At 44.3% G+C, this 19,074-nt stretch overlaps 1 protein-coding gene across 6 annotated transcripts; it reads left to right on the forward strand.

Moving 5' to 3' along the window:
• Nucleotides 1-6,389: 6,389 nt before the first annotated feature.
• marveld2a (MARVEL domain containing 2a) lies at nucleotides 6,390-18,501 on the forward strand. 6 transcript variants are annotated; one of them, XM_036977098.2, is made up of 9 exons: nucleotides 6,390-6,844; nucleotides 9,193-9,259; nucleotides 10,888-11,895; nucleotides 12,141-12,361; nucleotides 13,580-13,615; nucleotides 13,770-13,912; nucleotides 14,971-15,142; nucleotides 15,622-15,672; nucleotides 17,214-18,501. In XM_036977098.2, the coding sequence occupies exons 3-9, from the start codon at nucleotides 10,905-10,907 to the stop codon at nucleotides 17,331-17,333; spliced, it is 1,734 nt and encodes a 577-aa protein (XP_036832993.2). In that variant the 5' UTR covers nucleotides 6,390-6,844; nucleotides 9,193-9,259; nucleotides 10,888-10,904; the 3' UTR covers nucleotides 17,334-18,501. The 6 variants fall into 6 exon arrangements, with proteins under 6 accessions (XP_036832993.2, XP_090090369.1, XP_036832991.2 ...); XM_090234243.1 differs by having other exon boundaries at nucleotides 6,515-6,844; nucleotides 9,193-9,292; nucleotides 13,322-13,615; XM_036977096.2 differs by having other exon boundaries at nucleotides 6,515-6,844; nucleotides 9,193-9,292.
• Nucleotides 18,502-19,074: the final 573 nt, after the last annotated feature.

The following is a 19,074-nucleotide window of genomic DNA, read 5'->3' on the forward strand; positions in this document are numbered from 1 at the left end:
CCCATAGGCAAATATTAGTAGGGTTATTTATTTTAAGTTATTGTTAGAATTTGTTAAGTTATTGTATGCTACTATAAAGGCTGTAATATTTAATCAGGGTTGGGATGTAATGGATCCCTTGTAGTATTTATTTTATAGTACAATACTAAAAAACATGCTCTGCTTTGCCCCTCTTATCATTTTGGAATTCTTCATACATTTTCTCATGTGATTCAAGATGTCCATTGTTATGTATATTAATGTTAATTAAAGTACGGTCTTCATGTCTCACCCCATCGCCCTTTCTTGGTCTAATGTTGGGTATGAATCTATGTCATTAAAGGTACACTCCTTTTACTTTTGTTTCCACCACTGTAAATCATTTGTTTGTGAAATGGTAAACACAAAGGTTATCAGTCAAATAAAATGTATTTTATTTAGCAGTTCTTTACAGATACCTAGCCTTAAACCCCAAAGAGCAAGCAATGCAGAAGCAGAAGCACAGTGGCTAAGAAAAACTCCCTAGAAGAAACCTAAGAAGTAGTGGAGGCTGCTGAGGGGAGGATGGCTCATAATAATGGCTGAAACGGAGCAAATGGAATGGCATCAAACAAGGGGGCAACTTTGGTTTTAGAAGTGGGGGAGACATAACTTTTTTATTCAAGTACATCATTGCCTCGGGGCAAAAATTATATTTTTGTCCCCTCGGGGGAACATGTTGTGCCCCTGGATATAATTGATACCATTCCACTAATTCCGCTCCAGTCATTACCATGACCCCATTCTCCCAAATTAAGGTGCCACCAACCTCCTGTGCTAAGGAGAAACCTAGAGAGGAACCAGGCGCCAAGGGGTGGTCAGTCCTCTTCTGGCTGAACCAGTTGGAGATTTAAGAGTATATGAGGTCATTAATGCCAGATCGTTTTTCAAGACGTGTAATTGTTTATAGATGACCAGCAGGATAAAATAATAACTATGATGGCTGTAGATGGTGCTCAACACTTTTTTTATTTAACCTTTATTTAACCAGGCAAGCTAGTTGAGAACAAGTTCTCATTTACAACTGCAACCTGGCCAAGATAAAGCAAAGCAGAAAAAATGGCATGGCATGAAGAGGTAGGCAATAAATAGGCCATAGTAGCGAAGTAATTACAATTTAGCATATTAACACTGGAGTGATAAATGAGCCGATGATGATGTGCAAGTAGAGATACTGGTGTACAAAAGAGTAGAAAGTAAATAAAAACAATATGGGGGTGAGGTAGGTTAATTGGGTGGGCTATTTACAGATGGACTATGTACAGGTGCAGCGATCGGTTAGCTGCTCAGATAGCTGATGTTTAAAGTTAGTGAGGGAAATATAAGTCTCCAGCTTCAGCGATTTTTGCAATTAATTCCAGTCACTGGCAGCAGAGAACTGGAAGGAAAGGCAGCCAAAGGAGGTGTTGGCTTTGGCGATGACTAGTGAGATATACCTGCTGGAGCGCGTGCTACGGGTGGGTGTTGTTATTGTGACCAGTGAGCTGAGATAAGGTGGAGCTTTACCTAGCATAGATTTATAGATGACCTGGAGCCAGTGGGTCTGGCGACGAATATGTAGCGAGGGCCAGCCGACTAGAGCATACAGGTCGCAGTGGTGGGTGGTATAAGGGGCTTTGGTAACAAAACAGATGGCACTGTGATAGACTGCATCCAGTTTGCTAAGTAGAGTATTGGAAGCTATTTTGTAAGCGACAACGCTGAAGTCGAGGATCGGTAGGATAGTCAGTTTTACTAGGGTAAGTTTGGCAGAGTGAGTGAAGGATGCTTTGTTTGCGAAATAGGAAGCCAATTCTAGATTTGATTTTGGATTGGAGATGTTTAATATGAGTCTGGAAGGAGAGTTACAGTCTAGCCAGACACCTAGGTATTTGTAGTTGTCCACATATTCTAGGTCAGAACCGTCCAGGGTAGTGATGCTAGTCGGGCAGGCAGCGAACGGTTGAAAAGCATGTATTTGGTTTAACTAAGAGCAGTTGGAGGCCACGGAAGGAGTGTTGTATGGCATTGAAGCTCCTTCGGAAGTTAGTTAACACGGTGTCCAAAGAAGTGCCAGATGTATACAGATGGTGTCGTCTGCGTAGAGTTGGATCAGGGAATCACCCGCAGCAAGAGCGACATGATATATACAGAGAAAAGAGTCGGCCCGAGAATTGAACCCTGTGGTACCCCCATAGAGACTGCCAGAGGTCTGGACAACAGGCACACTGAATTGACACACTGAACTCTATCTGAGAAGTAGTTGGTGAATCAGGCGAGGCAGTCATTTGAGAAACCAAGACCTGTTGAGTCTGCCGATAAGAATACGGTGATTGACAGAGTCGAAAGCCTTAGCCAGGTCGATGAAGACAGCTGCACAGTACTCTTTTTTTATCGATGGCAGTTATGATATTGTTTAGTACCTTGAGCGTGGCTGAGGTGCACCCGTGACGAGCTCGGAAACCAGTTTGCACAGCGAAGAAGGTACGGTGGAATTTGAAATGGTCAGTGATCTGTTTATTAACTTGGCTTTCGAAGACGTTAGAGAGGCAGGGCAGGGGGGGCAGAGCTGTTGGCTGGGGTTGGGGTAGCCAGGAGGAAAGCATGGCCAGCCGTAGAGAAATGCTTATTTAAATTTTCGAAAATCATGGATTTATTGGTTGTGATCGTGTTACCTAGCCTCAGAGTAATGGGCAAATGGGAGGAAGTGCTCTTGTTCTCCATGGACTTTACAGTGCCCCAAAACCTTTTGGAGTTAGAGCTACAGGGTGAACATTTCTGTTTGAAAAAGCAAGCCTTTGCTTTCCTGACTGACTGCGTGTATTGGTACCTGACTTCCCTGAACAGCTGCATATCGCAGGGACTATTCGATGCAATTGCAGTCCGCCTGTCACGTCCTGACATTAGTTCCTTTTTTATGTCTCTATTTTAGTTTGGTCAGGGCGTGAATTGGGTTGGGCATTCTATGTTTTGGTTCTATGTTTTGTATTTCTGGTTTTGGCCTGGTATGGTTCCCAATCAGAGGCAGCTGTCAATCGTTGTCTCTGATTGAGAACCATACTTAGGCAGCCTGTTTTCCCACTATGGGTTGTGGGTAGTTGTTTTCTGTTTTGTGTTGCTGCACCTTACAGGACTGTTTAGTTTTTGTTTCACTCTCTTTGTTATTTTGTTTAGTGTTTCTGTTCCAATAAATAGCATGAACACTTACCACGCTGCGCATTGGTCCGATCCTTCGTACTCCTCGTCAGAGGAGAACTACCCACCAAGAAAGGACCAAGCAGCGATGGTAACGAGAGGCAGCGATATCTGGAGAAATGGACATGGGAGGAGATATTGGACATCAAGGGACCCTGGGCACAGGCTGGAGAATATCTCTGCCCCCCAAGGAAGAACTGGAGGTAGCGAAAGTTGAGCGGCGGCGATATGAGGTAAGGCAGCGCAACAGGCACTAGAGGCAGGGGGGCACACGGGGAGATTGGCGGAGTCAGGCGATAGACCTGAGCCAACTCCCCGTGCTTACCGGAATAAGCGTAGTACTGGGCAGGCACCGTGTTATGCGGTCAAGCGCACGGTGTCGCCAGTACGTGCTCACAGCCCGGTGCGCTATATGCCAGCCCCCCGCAAGTGCCATGCGAGAGTGGGCATCTAGCCAGGGCATATTGTGCCGGCTCAGCGTGTTTTTGTCTCCGGTACGCCGTTTCGGCCCAGGGTATCCTGTGCCGGCTCTGCGTGCTGTGCCTCCGGGGCGCTGGGAGGGTGCAGTGTGCCCTATGCCTGCGCTCCGCCCGTGCCGGGCGAATATGGGCATTGAGCCTAAGGGAGAGGTGCGAGTGGTATGCACCCGATCTCCAGTGCTCACCCACAGCCCGGTTCAACCTGCGCCTGCACTCTGGAGGGTCCGGGCTAAAGTGGTCATCCAGCCAGGAGGAGAGGTGCCAAGGCTGCGCACCAGAGCTCCAGTGCTCCCCCACAGCCCGGTCCATCCGGTGCCTCCTCCACACACCAGGCTTCCTGTAGGTCTCCCCAGCCTGGTGGGTCCTGTGGCAGCCCCACACACCAGGCTGTCTCTCAGTCTCCTCCCTCCAGGTTCTGCCGCCTGTCCGACGCTTCCAGAGCCTCCCTCCTGTCCGGAGTCCCCCGTCAGTCAGCAGCTTCCAGTCGCCCGTCAGTCAGGAGCTGCCAGAGCCGCCCGTCAGTCAGGAGCTGCCAGAGCCGCCCGTCAGTCAGGAGCTGCCAGAGCCGCCCGTCAGTCAGGAGCTGCCAGAGCCGCCCGTCAGTCAGGAGCTGCCAGAGCCGCCCGTCAGTCAGGAGCTGCCAGAGCCGCCCGTCAGTCAGGAGCTGCCAGAGCCGCCCGTCAGACAGGAGCTGCCAGAGCCGCCCGTCAGTCAGGAGCTGCCAGAGCCGCCCGTCAGTCAGGAGCTGTCAGAGTCTCCCGCCTGTCCGGCGCTGCCAGAGTCTCCCGCCTGTCCGGCGCTGCCAGAGTCTCCCGCCTGTCCGGCGCTGCCAGAGTCTCCCGCCTGTCCGGCGCTGCCAGAGTCTCCCGCCTGTCCGGCGCTGCCAAAGTCTCCCGCCTGTCCGGCGCTGCCAGAGTCTCCCGCCTGTCCGGCGCTGCCAGAGTCTCCCGCCTATTCGGGGCCTGCTTTAAGGGCCCCCAGTCTGGGGTCGGCGGCGAGGATCGGCGCTCCAAAGGCGCCACTTAAGTGGGCCAAGACTATGGTGGAGTGGGGTCCACGTCCCGCGCCAGAGCCGCCACCATGGACAGACGCCCACCCAGACCCTCCCCTATGGGTTTAGGTTTTGCGGCCGGAGTCCGCACCTTTGGTCCGATCCTTCATACTCCTCGTCAGAAGAGGAAGAAAACCGTTACACCGCCACAGGATGTTTTTGTGCTGGTCAAGGGCAGTCAGGTCTGGAGTGAACCAAGGGCTATATCTGTTCTTAGTTCTACATTTTTTGAAAGGGGCATGCTTTTTTAAGATGGTGAGGAAATTACTTTTAAAGAACGACCAGGCATCCTTGTCTGACGGGATGAGGTCAATATCCTTCCAGGATACCCAGGTTGTTTGACCGCGGACCCATAGCGGATACAGGCAAGAAGGCAGTGATCACTGAGATCCTGATTGAAAACAGCAGAGGTATATTTGGAGGGCAAGTTGGTCAGGATAATATCTATGAGGGTACCCATGTTTACGGATTTAGGGTTGTATCTGGTGGGTTCCTTGATGATTTATGTAAGATTGAGGGCATCTAGCTTAGATTGTAGGACTGCCGGGGTGTTAAGCATATCCCAGTTTAGGTCACCTAACAGAACGAACTCTGAAGATAGATGAGGGGCAATCAATTCACATATGGTGTCCAGCTGGGAGCTGAGGGGGGACTATAACAGGCGGCAACAGTGAGAGACTTATTTCTGGAGAGATTCATTTTTAAAATTAGAAGTTCTAACTGTTTGGGCATAGACCTGGAAAGTATGACAGAACTTTGCAGGCCATCTCTGCAGTAGATTGCAACTCCTCCCCCTTTAGCAGTTCTATCTTGACGGAAAATATTGTAGTTGGGTATGGGCTCATTGTGGGTGAAAAGATACATTAATATGACTTGACTGTTCTAGTCGTGTGTGTCAGATTAGCCTGAGAAAATGCTCATTACTCTCAATATTCACATATTTAAAATGCTCTATAATGTCTAAAATACAACCTCTTATTGTTTTCTGCAGCATGTCTGCTCCCTGGTGGTCAGCTAATGGATGTTCTGCACTTTTCAGTTGTGCAAGTTCTGTACTTGTCAAATCTCTGCTACTCCATCTGCAATGAATAATTGCAGGTGCGCTTGATTTAATGTATTTGATGTCTGGATGATAGCAATTAAATCGGTAAGTGATACAGTATTTTCACAGCATCTTTGTCGTGATCCCTGTGACCACTGTCAGGGGGTCCTTTAACATCAGTGAGGTGACGTTTTTTTTCAGTGTTTGATAGTCACGTGCACAGGGTTGCAGGTGTGATTGCAGGGTACAGTGAACAGTGTGTGTGTGTGTGTGTGTGTGTGTTTGTGAGGCAGACAGGCCCCTTCAGACAACCTGTTGCTGTTTAACGGCCTGACACGTCTATCGCTGCTGCAACCTGGTCCTTATGAGTGTAACATAACAACATTGGTCTGGGTGCCGGTCTTTTTCTGCTTTAGCCAATTTGCTGTTGTCTTTCCAAACTTGCTAAACATAAGGCAAGACAACAATGTGATGTTTTACTGTTGAGTTTAGAAACAATCGGATACCCAGACTATCGCATCAGGGATTATGTTTAATCAGTAACAGATCTTCTACTGGGTTGTGTTGTACTCTGCTGTATTCATTATAATGTGTCCTTTGTCAGTTTATTTGACCGTAGGGAATCACAACATCCCTGCAGAGAGAGAGAGAGAAAGAGACTGAGAATTAAGGGAAAGAAAAAAGAGAGAGATAAACAGTGATAGACCACCTCTAGGCTGTGCCTACACTTTCGATACCCAGTCATAAATTAGTCATCAGTATCACTTCCCTGTTGTGATCTTATTTCCACACAGCCCTCTAGTCTAATTGCAGGTGCGCTCGATTTTGCTGATCTGACCTGGCCATTGGGAGGACAGTGCACTTTAGGACAAATAAATGGGTCATGCGGTGTGCCGGGAGAGCTAAATCGGCGAGAAGCTACAGGTAGATCGTACTTTTTCGACTGACGTCACTCCCAGGGATGGGCTTGTCACGTGGTTAAAGTCTGCTCTATCTTGTGGAAAACAACCTCTGAGCTTTAAGGGAAAAAACTGGGAGAAAAACTACTGGAGATAACAAGCTAATTTAGCAGGGGCAAAGGTAAGCCCAAACTATTTCAACAAAGCACTCTAATAATCACAATTTTTGTAAATGACCACGTAGACCGAAGTCTATAGCTTTACCATAACATATTCAGAAGCTACTTTTCACTCCAGTGTTGCCGGAGAAGGGAGCCAAGTTTCTAATTCGTCGCAACGACTGCATTCGAATAGCTTATTTCCGATAGCCTTACCAAATGCACAATCCACTATTACGTCCAAGTAGGTTATGCACTTGTCTTTATTATTAAATGCGACAAACTAAATCCAACATTCACAGACAGTGAAAAGGTAGGCTGAACTGCCATTACAGCGAACGTGCCCTTTGAAACAACCGAGTCAGGGGTGCTGGATACAATATAACGTTACTGTATTAAGTTATATTTTGTTTCAAGTCAAGTGATAGTGTAATAAGCAATAATATAAAGATTCGTATGGTAGGCCTAATTATTCCTGTCTTTCAATGGTTGTTTTACTTCACCTGTGAAATACCCTTATGTTTTTGTTAATAGTATTATAGATACTTTGAATGGTTTGCTTTCACAAATTGCAGGGCAATTCAAAATGCATTTTGAACAATTAAAATGCATTGTTTTATTTGTTTTATCAGTAGGCTATAATGATATAGTGCTTTAGCCCCGGGCTACTCTTTTCTTTTACCACCTACAGTGGGACAAAAAAGTATTTAGTCAGCCACCAATTGTGCAAGTTCTCCCACTTAAAAAGATGAGAGGCCTGTAATTTTCATCATAGGTACACTTCAACTATGACAGACAAAATGAGAAAAAAAAAATCCAGAAAATCACATTGTAGGATTTTTAATTAATTAATTTGCTAATTATGGTGGGAAATTTGGTATTTGGTCACCTACAAACAAACAATATTTCTGGCTCTCACAGACCTGTAACTTCTTCTTTAAGAGGCTCCTCTGTCCTCCATTCGTTACCTGTATTAATGGCACCTGTTTGAACTTGTTATCAGTATAAAAGACACCTGTCCGCAACCTGAAACAGTCACGCTCCAAACTCCACCTATGGCCAAGACCAAAGAGCTGTCAAAGGACACCAGAAACAAAATTGTAGACCTGCACCAGGCTGGGAAGACTGAATCTGCAATAGGTAAATAGCTTGGTTTGAAGAAATCAACTGTGGGAGCAATTATTAGGAAATGGAAGACATACAAGACCACTGATAATCTCCCTCGATCTGGGGCTCCACGCAAGATCTCACCCCGTGGGGTCAAAATGATCACAAGAACGGTGAGCAAAAATCCCAGAACCACACGGGGGGACCTAGTGAATGACCTGCAGAGAGCTGGGACCAAAGTAACAAAGCCTACCATCAGTAACACACAACGCCGCCAGGGACTCAAATCCTGCAGTGCCAGACGTGTCCCCCTGCTTAAGCCAGTACATGTCCAGGCCCGTCTGAAGTTTGCTAGAGAGCATTTGGATGATCCAGAAGAAGATTGGGAGAATGTAATATGGTCAGATGAAACCAAAATATAACTTTTTGGTAAAAACTCAACTCGTCGTGTTTGGAGGACAAAGAATGCTGAGTTGCATCCAAAGAACACCATACTATATTGTGAAACATGGGGGTGGAAACATCATGCTTTGGGGCTGTTTTTCTGCAAAGGGACCAGGACGACTGATCCGTGTAAAGGAAAGAATGAATGGGGCCATGTATCGTGAGATTTTGAGTGAAAAACTCCTTCCATCAGCAAAGGCATTAAGGATGAAACATGGCTGGGTCTTTCAACATTACAATGATCCCAAACACACCGCCCGGGCAATGAAGGAGTGGCTTCGTAAGAAGCGTTTCAAGGTCCTGGAGTGGCCTAGCCAAATCTTTGGAAGGAGTTGAAAGTCCGTGTTGCCCAGCAACAGCCCCAAAACATCACTGCTCTAGAGGAGATCTGCATGGAGGAATGGGCCAAAATACCAGCAACAGTGTGTGAAAACCTTGTGAAGACTTACAGAAAACATTTGTCCTCTGTCATTGCCAACAAAGGGTATATAACAAAGTATTGAGAAACTTTTGTTATTGACCAAATACTTATGTTCCACCATCATTTGCAAATTAATTAATTAAAAATCCTACAATGTGATTTTCTGGGTTTTTATTTCTTCTATTTTTGTCTGTCATAGTTGAAGTGTACCTATGATGAAAATTACAGGCCTCTCTCATATTTTTAAGTGGGAGAACTTGCACAATTGGTGGCTGACTAAATACTTTTTTGCCCCACTGTATATGATTTTGGAGACTTGCATTTTTAGTCAATTACATTGTAGAATGTGTACCCATTTAATGTGTGTATAAACCCAAATACTAATCTTTGTGTCTGCAGGTGATTCCTGGATGTATGTATGATCTGTATGTCCAGACAAGGTTTGCATTCTGACCTGCAAGCCAATGTAAGTCGTGCTGAGTGACTGCGTGTGAAAGAGGTATTCCAACACAGTATGTTCATTTATCATAATCTAATAACATAATTTATCCTCTCCAATTGAAGATGGCATGCTGGCTAATGATCATCAATAATATATTTTTGTGTCACTACTGCTAGTAATTAAAGCAACACACTGCTGACTATCCAACCCTTACAAAAAAAGATAGCGGTTTTGAAACTGCAGTAAAAGTGTAGTAACTGCAGTCGACTGTGGTATTTTGGACACAGTATTTGCAGCATTTGTACTGCACTCTAACTCAAATCTAATGTTATTGGTCAATGCTTACATACAAGCCCCTAACCAACAATGCAGTTCAAGAAATAGAGTTAAGGAAATATTTACTAAATAATGTAAAGTTTAAAATCCAAAAGTAACAGAATAAAATGACATAACAATAACGAGGCTATATACAGGGTGTACCGGTACCGAGTCAATGTGCAGGGGTACAGGTTAGTTGAGGTACTTTGTAAAGGGACTATGCATAGATAATAAACAGTGAGTAGCAGAAGTGTATAAAAAAAATGCAGTTATACTGCACTCTGACTGCAATCTTTTTTTGTAAGGGAAATTACTCTAGTACTCAATAGTCCAATGTAGGCTAGCCTATATGCCCACTTCCTTATTTAGTTGTGGCACAAAAATGTGTTCCTGACTCAACTTGCACTCTTTCATTTGTACTTTTAGGGTGTTTTCACATATTGTCGTCTTTAAAATAACTGATCGCAGTCCTCTTTAAAGTGCTAAATAACTCAGTTCACTTCAACTATTTTGTCCTCTTTGCATTGGCATTGCTATGTTTAGAAAGGAACCAAGATATTTCTCCAACATGCACTCTGGATTTTTTACATAGAGCAGGACAAACCATCTTTTGGGGGGGGGAACCTGAACATCATCATATTCTCTCTTTTGTGGCACCTATGTGAGGGTTTAGGGCAGGGGAAAAGGTGTTGCAGTAGTCTAGTGTGTGGTGCGGGAATAATGACACACGAACCTGGGGAGTGTGGTGTTCACATTGTCCTAAAAATGGGAACCTGACTACGGAATTCAAGTGAACCGGACTCCGATCACCTCTTGATGGTCTCAGTTCGGTTCGCTTCAGGGGATCTTTTGAGGGGTCTGAGTTTCTTTGGCGTGTTCACACTGCTTAAAAAATTAAGCAAACCGTAAAAAAAAAAAAGCTGAAAGGGACCAAGTGTGAAAACACCCTAAGTGCAGCTACTCCAGTTCTCTACCATTCTTGATGACCTATGGTTTAGGGTTAATCTTCTATGGTGCTTGGGTCAGCATATAGTTTTGGGCTGGTATCTATGGTTTGGTATACCATTACATTGTGCATGTTTGGTTGACGTTATCAGTGGTGTGCCTGTTTTTTAAGTTTGCGATCTGGGATTTCTGATTGTTTTGACACATTTCCTGCTTCTGCTTTCCTCATTTATTGTGCTCTTGTAATCTCTTCTTGCTGTACTTATTTCATCATCATGCCATTCATCCTAAAAGATTTTTAATACTTTTGTGAAATATAAAAAGTTTCGATATTTAGCTGTTTTGAAAAGGGGACTATAACTTTTGTGTGTGTGTACTCGTGTGTGCAGGGCTCATCTCTTTCCCCATGACCTCTGGAGGAGGTCCCTGCGGCCGCACTGAGCGTGTCCGTCATGAACCCCATTACGACCAGGTCCCGCCAGGCTCCCTACGCCGAAACGACCCCTTTGACCTTCAACCCCTGAGGTACCAGCGGAGCACCGAACTAGCCCTGAGCTCTGATCCCCTTCCGCCCCCTCCCCTGCCCGACCAGCCCCCTGTGGGGCCCGAGTATGACCCCAGCGTCAGTGAGGACAACCCAGACCCTGACCCAGATCCACACCTCGAACTAGACCCTGCCCTCGACATCAAACCGGTCCACCGTTTCATCCCTGACTCGTGGAAGAGCTTCTTCCGAGGGACCAGTCTCCGCAGCAGCAAGCCCTGCCCCATGCCTGCCTCCTCCTCCTCTTCTAACAACAACAACAGCACCAGTGGCGGGGTGCGCTGCTCGCCCCCACACTCGCCCTCCCTGCCCAGATCCTACCGGGACCCCTATGGGGGGTCGGGGGGAAGCAGCTACAACTCCCGCAAGGAGCTCCTGGGAGTGGGTGACCACCAAGAGTCAATTTCGGGACGCACACTCCACACGGCGCTCACCTACAGCGAGCGGGTGGAAGAGTACCACGAGCGCTACGGCTACATGAAGTCCTGGGCGGGCCTGCTGAGGATTCTGGGATGCGTGGAGCTGCTGCTGGGTGCAGCGGTGTTCGCCTGCGTGTGCGCGTACGTGCACAAGGACAACGAGTGGTTCAACATGTTTGGCTACTCCTCGCCTGGAAGTGCATACGGAGGCTACGGAGGGGGGATGTACGGAGCGGGCACCGGAGGGTCCTACTACTCGGGTCCTCAGACTCCGTTTGTGTTAGTTGTGGCGGGGCTGGCCTGGATCGTGACTGTGATATTGTTGGTGATAGGGATGACTATGTACTACCGCACCATCCTACTGGATTCCTCCTGGTGGCCCCTGACAGAGTTTACTATAAACCTGGCCATGGCCGTGCTCTACATGGCTGCAGGTGGGTGGGAAGTGAACTACACACTTTAGAGAGAGAATGCAATGCTATGTCAATGTAAACTATGATGATGGTTACTATTATTTGTGGTTCTTCCAACTGCTTAGCTGGTTATAGCATGATACTTGTAACACCAGTGTTGTGGTTGACTACAGCAGGGGCCATACATTTTATAATAATATACAGTAACTGTGTTGACTCGTTGGATAAAAGTATTTACTAAATGACCATACTACTATCATTATTAGCTGTAGTCTACGTCAGGGACACCACGCGGGGCGGTCTCTGCTCCCTTCCCATCTTCAACAATGGCATCAACGGGGCTTTTTGCCGCACCGAGGCCGGACAGACAGCCGCCATCATCTTTCTGTTCGTCACCATGGTGATCTACCTGATCGGGGCCATTGTGTGTCTGAAGTTGTGGCGGCACGAGCAGGCACGCATGTACCGGGAAAAGTATGGCCTGGAGGTGAGATTGTGGGTGTGTGCCTGAGGCACGAGGTTAAAAGTTAGGACTGAGAAGAAAGTTACATTTCTGTGAGGATGTCTAAGTTGCAGGTATTATTTGCATTCATTGGTGTCTGATTCACAGTTGATGCAAGCTTGGCAATGAAAATAAAGCTGTCTGAACCACTACACTAATGAGAAAGGGTGAGAGGGGTGTGAATGAGTGCATGTGCGCGTTCACACTGCGTGATGGTCCATTGAGAGAGCATTGTTCATTAGTGGATGGGGGTTGCCATGGTAGCTTGCTATGTTCTATGTTAATTGCTAGGCGGCTCAGGTACCACTTGTTCTATTGCTTTCATTCAGTTCTCATGTGAGGAAGAAAATCTGTTCTAGTTATGAAAACATTGGAGCAACATTTTATTTGGATAGTCCATCTGTAGATGCTCTACAGACTCAGTTTAAATGTTACTATCTACTAACCTTAACCCTTATTCTAGAACTAACCTTAACCCTTATTCTAGAACTAACTTTAACCCTTATTCGAGGACTAACCTGACCCCTTATTTTAGAACTAACCGTAACCTTGCTTATACACAGATAATTTGACCATCTGTACAGCATCTACAGATATACTTTCCAAATCAAGTGTGACTTTGTCTTTCTGTATGCTGTATACATTGAGTGTGCAAAATATTAAGAATGCCTGATCTTTCCACTACAAACTGACTAGGTGAATCCAGGTGAAAGCTATAATCCCTTATTGACGTGACTTGCTAAATCCACTTTAGTCAGTGTAGATGAGGGCAGGATTTTTAAGCTTTTGAGACAATGGAGACATGGATTGTGTATGTGTGTCATTCAGAGGGTGAATGGGCAAGACAAAATATTTAAGTGCCTTTGAACAGGGTATGGTAGTAGCTGCCGGGCGCACTGGTTGTATCAAGAACTGCAACGCTGCTGGGTTTTTCATGCTCAACAGTTTCCCATGTACATCAAGAATAGTCCACCACCCAAGGACATCCAGCCAAAGGACACAACTGTGGGAAGCATTGGAGTCAACCTGGCCCAGCATCTCTGTGGAACGCAAAAGGGGGGGGTGCAACTCAATATTAGGAATGTGTTCATAATAATTTGTACACTCAGTGTATATGCAGTCTTATATTACATAAATATAAGCTCTTTTTTTTGCAGAAGTGTCATTTTAGACTTACACAACTTCTGTTTTCTTATTACGCAGATGCATACGACAGATTTCCCTGCGGCGCGGTCTTTGGTAAGCATTTACTGCTGAGCTTAATGTTTTTATTTATGGCTTAATGCCAACAAAGAAATCTATGGTGTTGATCAGCTCCTTAGTATTACACATACTCCAGTTACATCCATGGTCTATATTTCTATGGTTCTGTCTTTGTTCTTCTTTCTCCCAGATGCCGGTTCCAGAGCCAATTCAGGGTTCTACTGTGGTTCCCATCCAGGCTGCGGTACCCAAGGCAGGGCCACCGAAGGTTCTACAGGGAGCTATCCCTTCTGGTCACATCCCCAAACCAGTCATCATGCCTGACTATATAGCGTGAGTGGCACCTTCACACACAGGGCAGTGGGAGAGTAGTTGATACAGGGGTTTTATTGATAGAATTCAACCACCATGTTCAAATCTGAATTTAGTTTATTTGAAAGCTTTCAGGGAATGCACAGAGATTGCATTGGTGCATGGAATTATGCTCAGGATGTTAAATTATTAGGACAAATATCTGCCCTGTAATGTTAAGCGGGTGTAAAAAAAAAAGAAAGGACAGTCAATCTAGCACAAAGGTAGAATGTGCAATGATTACTGAGTCCTCTGGCGGGATTGTAAGTAGAATGTCATGTGGGCTGATAAACAAAAACCATGAGCCATATGCAAATTCAAGCTCTGCCTTAGCAGCCTAGACAGGAATTGTAATTTTTTTCTCTGGACATTTTGGGGGCAAATCCTAACTTCTTTAGAGGCAAATCCTAACTTCTTTAGAGGCAAATCCTAAGCGTTCAGGAGAAAAATAGCTTCTTTGCTGTTTTTAATTCTACACATTTTCGCCACTCGTAGTGAGCACAATGTTGAATTTTCGGCCTTCCTGATGTAAATATCCTTTGTTGTTTTTATCACTCCCATAACAATGACCCTGTTTGTTCTTATCCCTCCTATAATCATTAAGCCTGTTTAAGTTTAACACTTTATATTGAGTTGCCCTAATGCCTTGCAACTATTTTAGTACTCAGTCACCCAGTTCTGCATGGTATGTACATATTAGGTTACATTGAATAGTAATAAGACAGGAAAATTGTGTTTTAATTAGTAAAGGGTGTAGTAACTGTGTATTTACATTGACAACAATAACTGTATACCTTAATAAATATACATTTTGTAAAGTAAATACATTAATACCTTGCAGTAATACATTTAATTTATGTAAAGTGTGACTGATCTCTGTTTCACTGTAGTAAGTAGGCTACCCTGTGTTCTTTCTAGACCTGTTGTTGGAAGTAAAGTTACACTGTCTGCCATGGAGGAAGCCCCCTTTGCTTTCTGCCTCTCGTGTTGTAATAATGAATCCTCTGTTCCTCCGCTGCCCACTCTCTTCCCCCCTGCAGTAAGTACCCAACCATCCGTACGGTCGATGAGCGGGACCAGTACCGGGCTGTGTTCAATGACCAGTACTCTGAGTACAAGGAGCTCCACGCCGACGTGCAGGCCACCACCAGGAAGTTTGACGAGCTGGACGCCATGATGCGTGCCCTACCCCAGCACCCCAACAGTCAGATGGTGATTGGCCATGTCCTGCTGTTACGCAACCACACATTCACTTCCTGTTTATTATTTTTGTTCTTTTCTTGTTGATTGCATCTATTTGGTCTAAGAGTCTTCCTCTCTCTTTGTCTGCTGTAATTAACACTGATATTAAAAGAACTGGATAGGTGACAGGAAATAGCATTATAAACGTCAGCCATATTGCTTTCACCTAGCATGTTTTCAGATCAGTGCCGATGGAGACAATGAGAGGAAGCCATATTGAGAATATCAACACTAAATAGTTGTTCGTTCTGCTCTCATTGTGGTGCTCTGCCCCCCCCCCCCACCCCTCCGTCCTCAAACTTCCTTGAATCCTCCCCCTCTATTTCCTCTCCCCTGTACTTCTCCTCCACCCTCCACTTCCTCTCAAAGCCATCAAACTGTACTTTCGATTCCTGAAGTTTCCTGATTTTTGAACTCATTACAATCTTGCATTATCTATTTTTCACCAGGAGTATGACCGCGTAAACAAAATCCTTCAGGAGTACCAGAGGAAGAAAAATGTGAGTTTGTCCCCTGCCTTTCTCTCAATCATTCAGCTGCCCATATTGTAACAGTTGCCAACTCCAATTGGCCCTATATTCAGATTAAAAGACCTAGCCTATCCTTGTAAATAAAGCACCATTAGCAGACAGGGTGTAGTAAGTCACCTGTGTGCCAGTGGTTGTTAATCTATACTGCCACTGTGGGAAAGATGAATCGAGCATGAGTGGGCAGAGAGAGGAAGTGTGTGTTCTTCTATCCTTGTGGGTCCTTAAAATCACCAAGTTCCCACAAGTAAAACAAGGAAAATTCTCCTTTGTGGGGACATTGGTTATTTTAAATTCAGGGTTTCGGGTTACAATTAGGGTTAGGTTTGGTTTAGGGTTAGGGAAAATCTTTTGACATTTTTTAAGGAAATGTATTTTAGGTCCCTCGAGGATAGAAGAACATAACGTGTGTGCTTCTGTTCCGGCATGAGGAAGTATTGAATTTCCTTGCAAACCTTCTCACATGAATGGGCTCATTGTGTTTTCTCGAAACCTAGAGGTAGAGGAAACGGCATCACTTCATATTCAGCACAGTGCTGATGGTCTCTATCCTTCTTTATTTAAAAGGAGTGGGGTCAGGGAAAACACACAAGCTGAACTTGTATAAAAAAAGTAGTACTAAACTTCTTTTCCCTGGCACACTCTACTAACTCACAATGCTGTTTAATATCACAATTATCCATGCTAAGCTTCTTTTCCCTGGCACACTCTACTAACTCACAATGCTGTTTAATATCACAATTATCCATGCTAAGCTTCTTTTCCCTGGCACACTCTACTAACTCACAATGCTGTTTAATATCACAATTATCCATGCTAAGCTTCTTTTCCCTGGCACACTCTACTAACTCACAATGCTGTTTAATATCACAATTATCCATGCTAAGCTTCTTTTCCCTGGCACACTCTACTAACTCACAATGCTGTTTAATATCACAATTATCCATGCTAAGCTTCTTTTCCCTGGCACACTCTACTAACTCACAATGCTGTTTAATATCACAATTATCCATGCTAAGCTTCTTTTCCCTGACACACTCTACTAACTCACAATGCTGTTTAATATCACAATTATCCATGCTAAGCTTCTTCTCCCTGGCACACTCTACTAACTCACAATGCTGTTTAATATCACAATTATCCATGCTAAGATTATTTTCCCTGGCACACTCTACTAACTCACAATGCTGTTTAATATCACAATTATCCATGCTAAGCTTCTTCTCCCTGGCGCACACTATTAACTCACAATGCTGTTTAATATCACAATTATCCACACTTGAGTTCTACATGTGACATGTTATTGGCCTTACATTGTCTTTTTGACATTTGACACAGAGCTAATTCATATGCATTATGCTTAGGCCATAAGACGTTTCTGCCATGCAATGATGCATATGCCAGTAACTCTTTAAACTGGATTTCGATTTGCCAGAGCATTGCAGGATAACTGATAGGTTTGGTTAGTTTGAAAATTCAAGAAATCTGAAACTTCTCTTCTCTCTTGCTGTTAGGATCCTACGTTCCAGGAGAAGAGGGAGCGCTGTGAATACCTGAAGAACAAACTGGCCCACATTAAACAGAAGATCCACGAGTACGACAAGGTCATGGAGTGGAACGATGGCTACGGCTAAACCAGCAGTATCTGTCTGGGGAGACCACTGGGAACCAGGAGGAGACCAGTTAAAACTAGTAGGGACCAGTTTAAAATAAAGGAAAACAGATGGGGACCAGTTTAAAATAAAGGAAAACAGATGGGTACCAGTTTAAAATAAAGGAAAACAGATGGGGACCAGTTTAAAATAAAGGAAAACAGATGGGGACCAGTTTAAAATAAAGGAAAACAGATGGGAGACATTTTTAGTTTAAATTTGATTAGGAATGAAACCGGTTCAGGCTGGTTGGAACGGTGGTTTAAAATGGTGTCCCTTTCCTTTCAGAGACTGCACTTCTTTTTGAACCGGAACATTTTCTTAATTAAACCCCAAAAGAAACTGGAGTGTGTGTGCGACTGTGTGTGTGTGTGTGCATGATGGAGAATTGACCAAAGGGGCATCTGGAGCAATGCTTTACTTTTTTACTGAAAATGACCTTGATATGCAAACAAAGACCAGTATGGTAATGTAACTGGACATACCACTGTATCTAAGGCCTTCTAATCCATTTCACCATACTCACGCAACACCAGCTGCTCAAGTGTTTCACAAAGGGAGAACAGGATTAGGCTGCAATCCTTCAAATGGATCATGGAAATTCTTGCATGCCTTTACATTTTACATGCTTTTATCAATCACTTTTTTCTACTCCCTCCATTCCTTGACTCCTAGCTCACTGACTCATTGGAACACTAGAGTGATGACGATTGTCATGTTGCAATCCATTTTGTTTTTACTCAACCACTGTTCAACCACTATCCAAAGTTAACTTATTAGGTAACCGTGATACTATGGCTCACTTTGGGTATGGTTTACTACCTGAACTCTTCAACTGCTGTATCTCAAGACTGTCTGTGTTATACACTGACCATCTGGAGGATTTGTGAATTTCCAAATCATCATATTGTGAGAATCAGGTAACATACAGGTGTCCCTCCTGAGTGCTGATTATGCTTTTTGGAAAGATCACACACAATGTCTGATATATTTAATGACCACACTGATTTCTGTGTAGTTTTAGTACCATGTTCTACCATTTCATTAAACAACTACTTATTTCCTCCACTTGTGTTAGGCAGTTTGTAGTAGTGAATAACCTTTGCATGTGCCTTGGTGTGTTAATGTAAATAAATGACTGTTATATTTATGTCTTGTCTTCTATCATTTTGTGACTATGAACAAACATACGTTTTATTGCATTTAAATGTTGTCTTCCTGTATTAGACCAAATGTGATATTTAGAAAGGTTATTTCGAAAGTTATCCATGATGAATTGGTGCTTGCTGTCTTCGAGACTACACCTCTGCTATTGCATGTCTGTTTTCGTATTATTTAGCAGTAGGCCCTACAAGCAGGCCTGTCAGTTTGCCACTCTCCTTAAAAACATACAGTAAAATGTCTGAAATTGAAAAACAAGCAATTGTTGTTGATAGCTCACAGGGTCTGCAAATTACAGGGTCTGCATACACTTGGCAGTTTACTTTTGTCATTGATGTTACAGTAAAGTATTTTTGCTGATGGAAAATCCATCGATTACAGTCTGCTTTATGCAAACTTGTGTGAAATAGGCCTACTGCATTTGCAGGTATTCAATGACACTTGTAACAAACTATATGTTTTCCATTATATGTATACCGCAGGGATGTATATAATATGTTTGTAGTTTCTGGCTTCTGGCACTTGCTTACCACCGAACTGAATGGAAGACATACAGGGGAAA

This window comes from Oncorhynchus mykiss, chromosome 5 (assembly GCF_057628025.1).
Source record: "Oncorhynchus mykiss isolate SJ-2025 chromosome 5, ASM5762802v1, whole genome shotgun sequence".
NCBI lineage: Eukaryota > Metazoa > Chordata > Actinopteri > Salmoniformes > Salmonidae > Oncorhynchus > Oncorhynchus mykiss.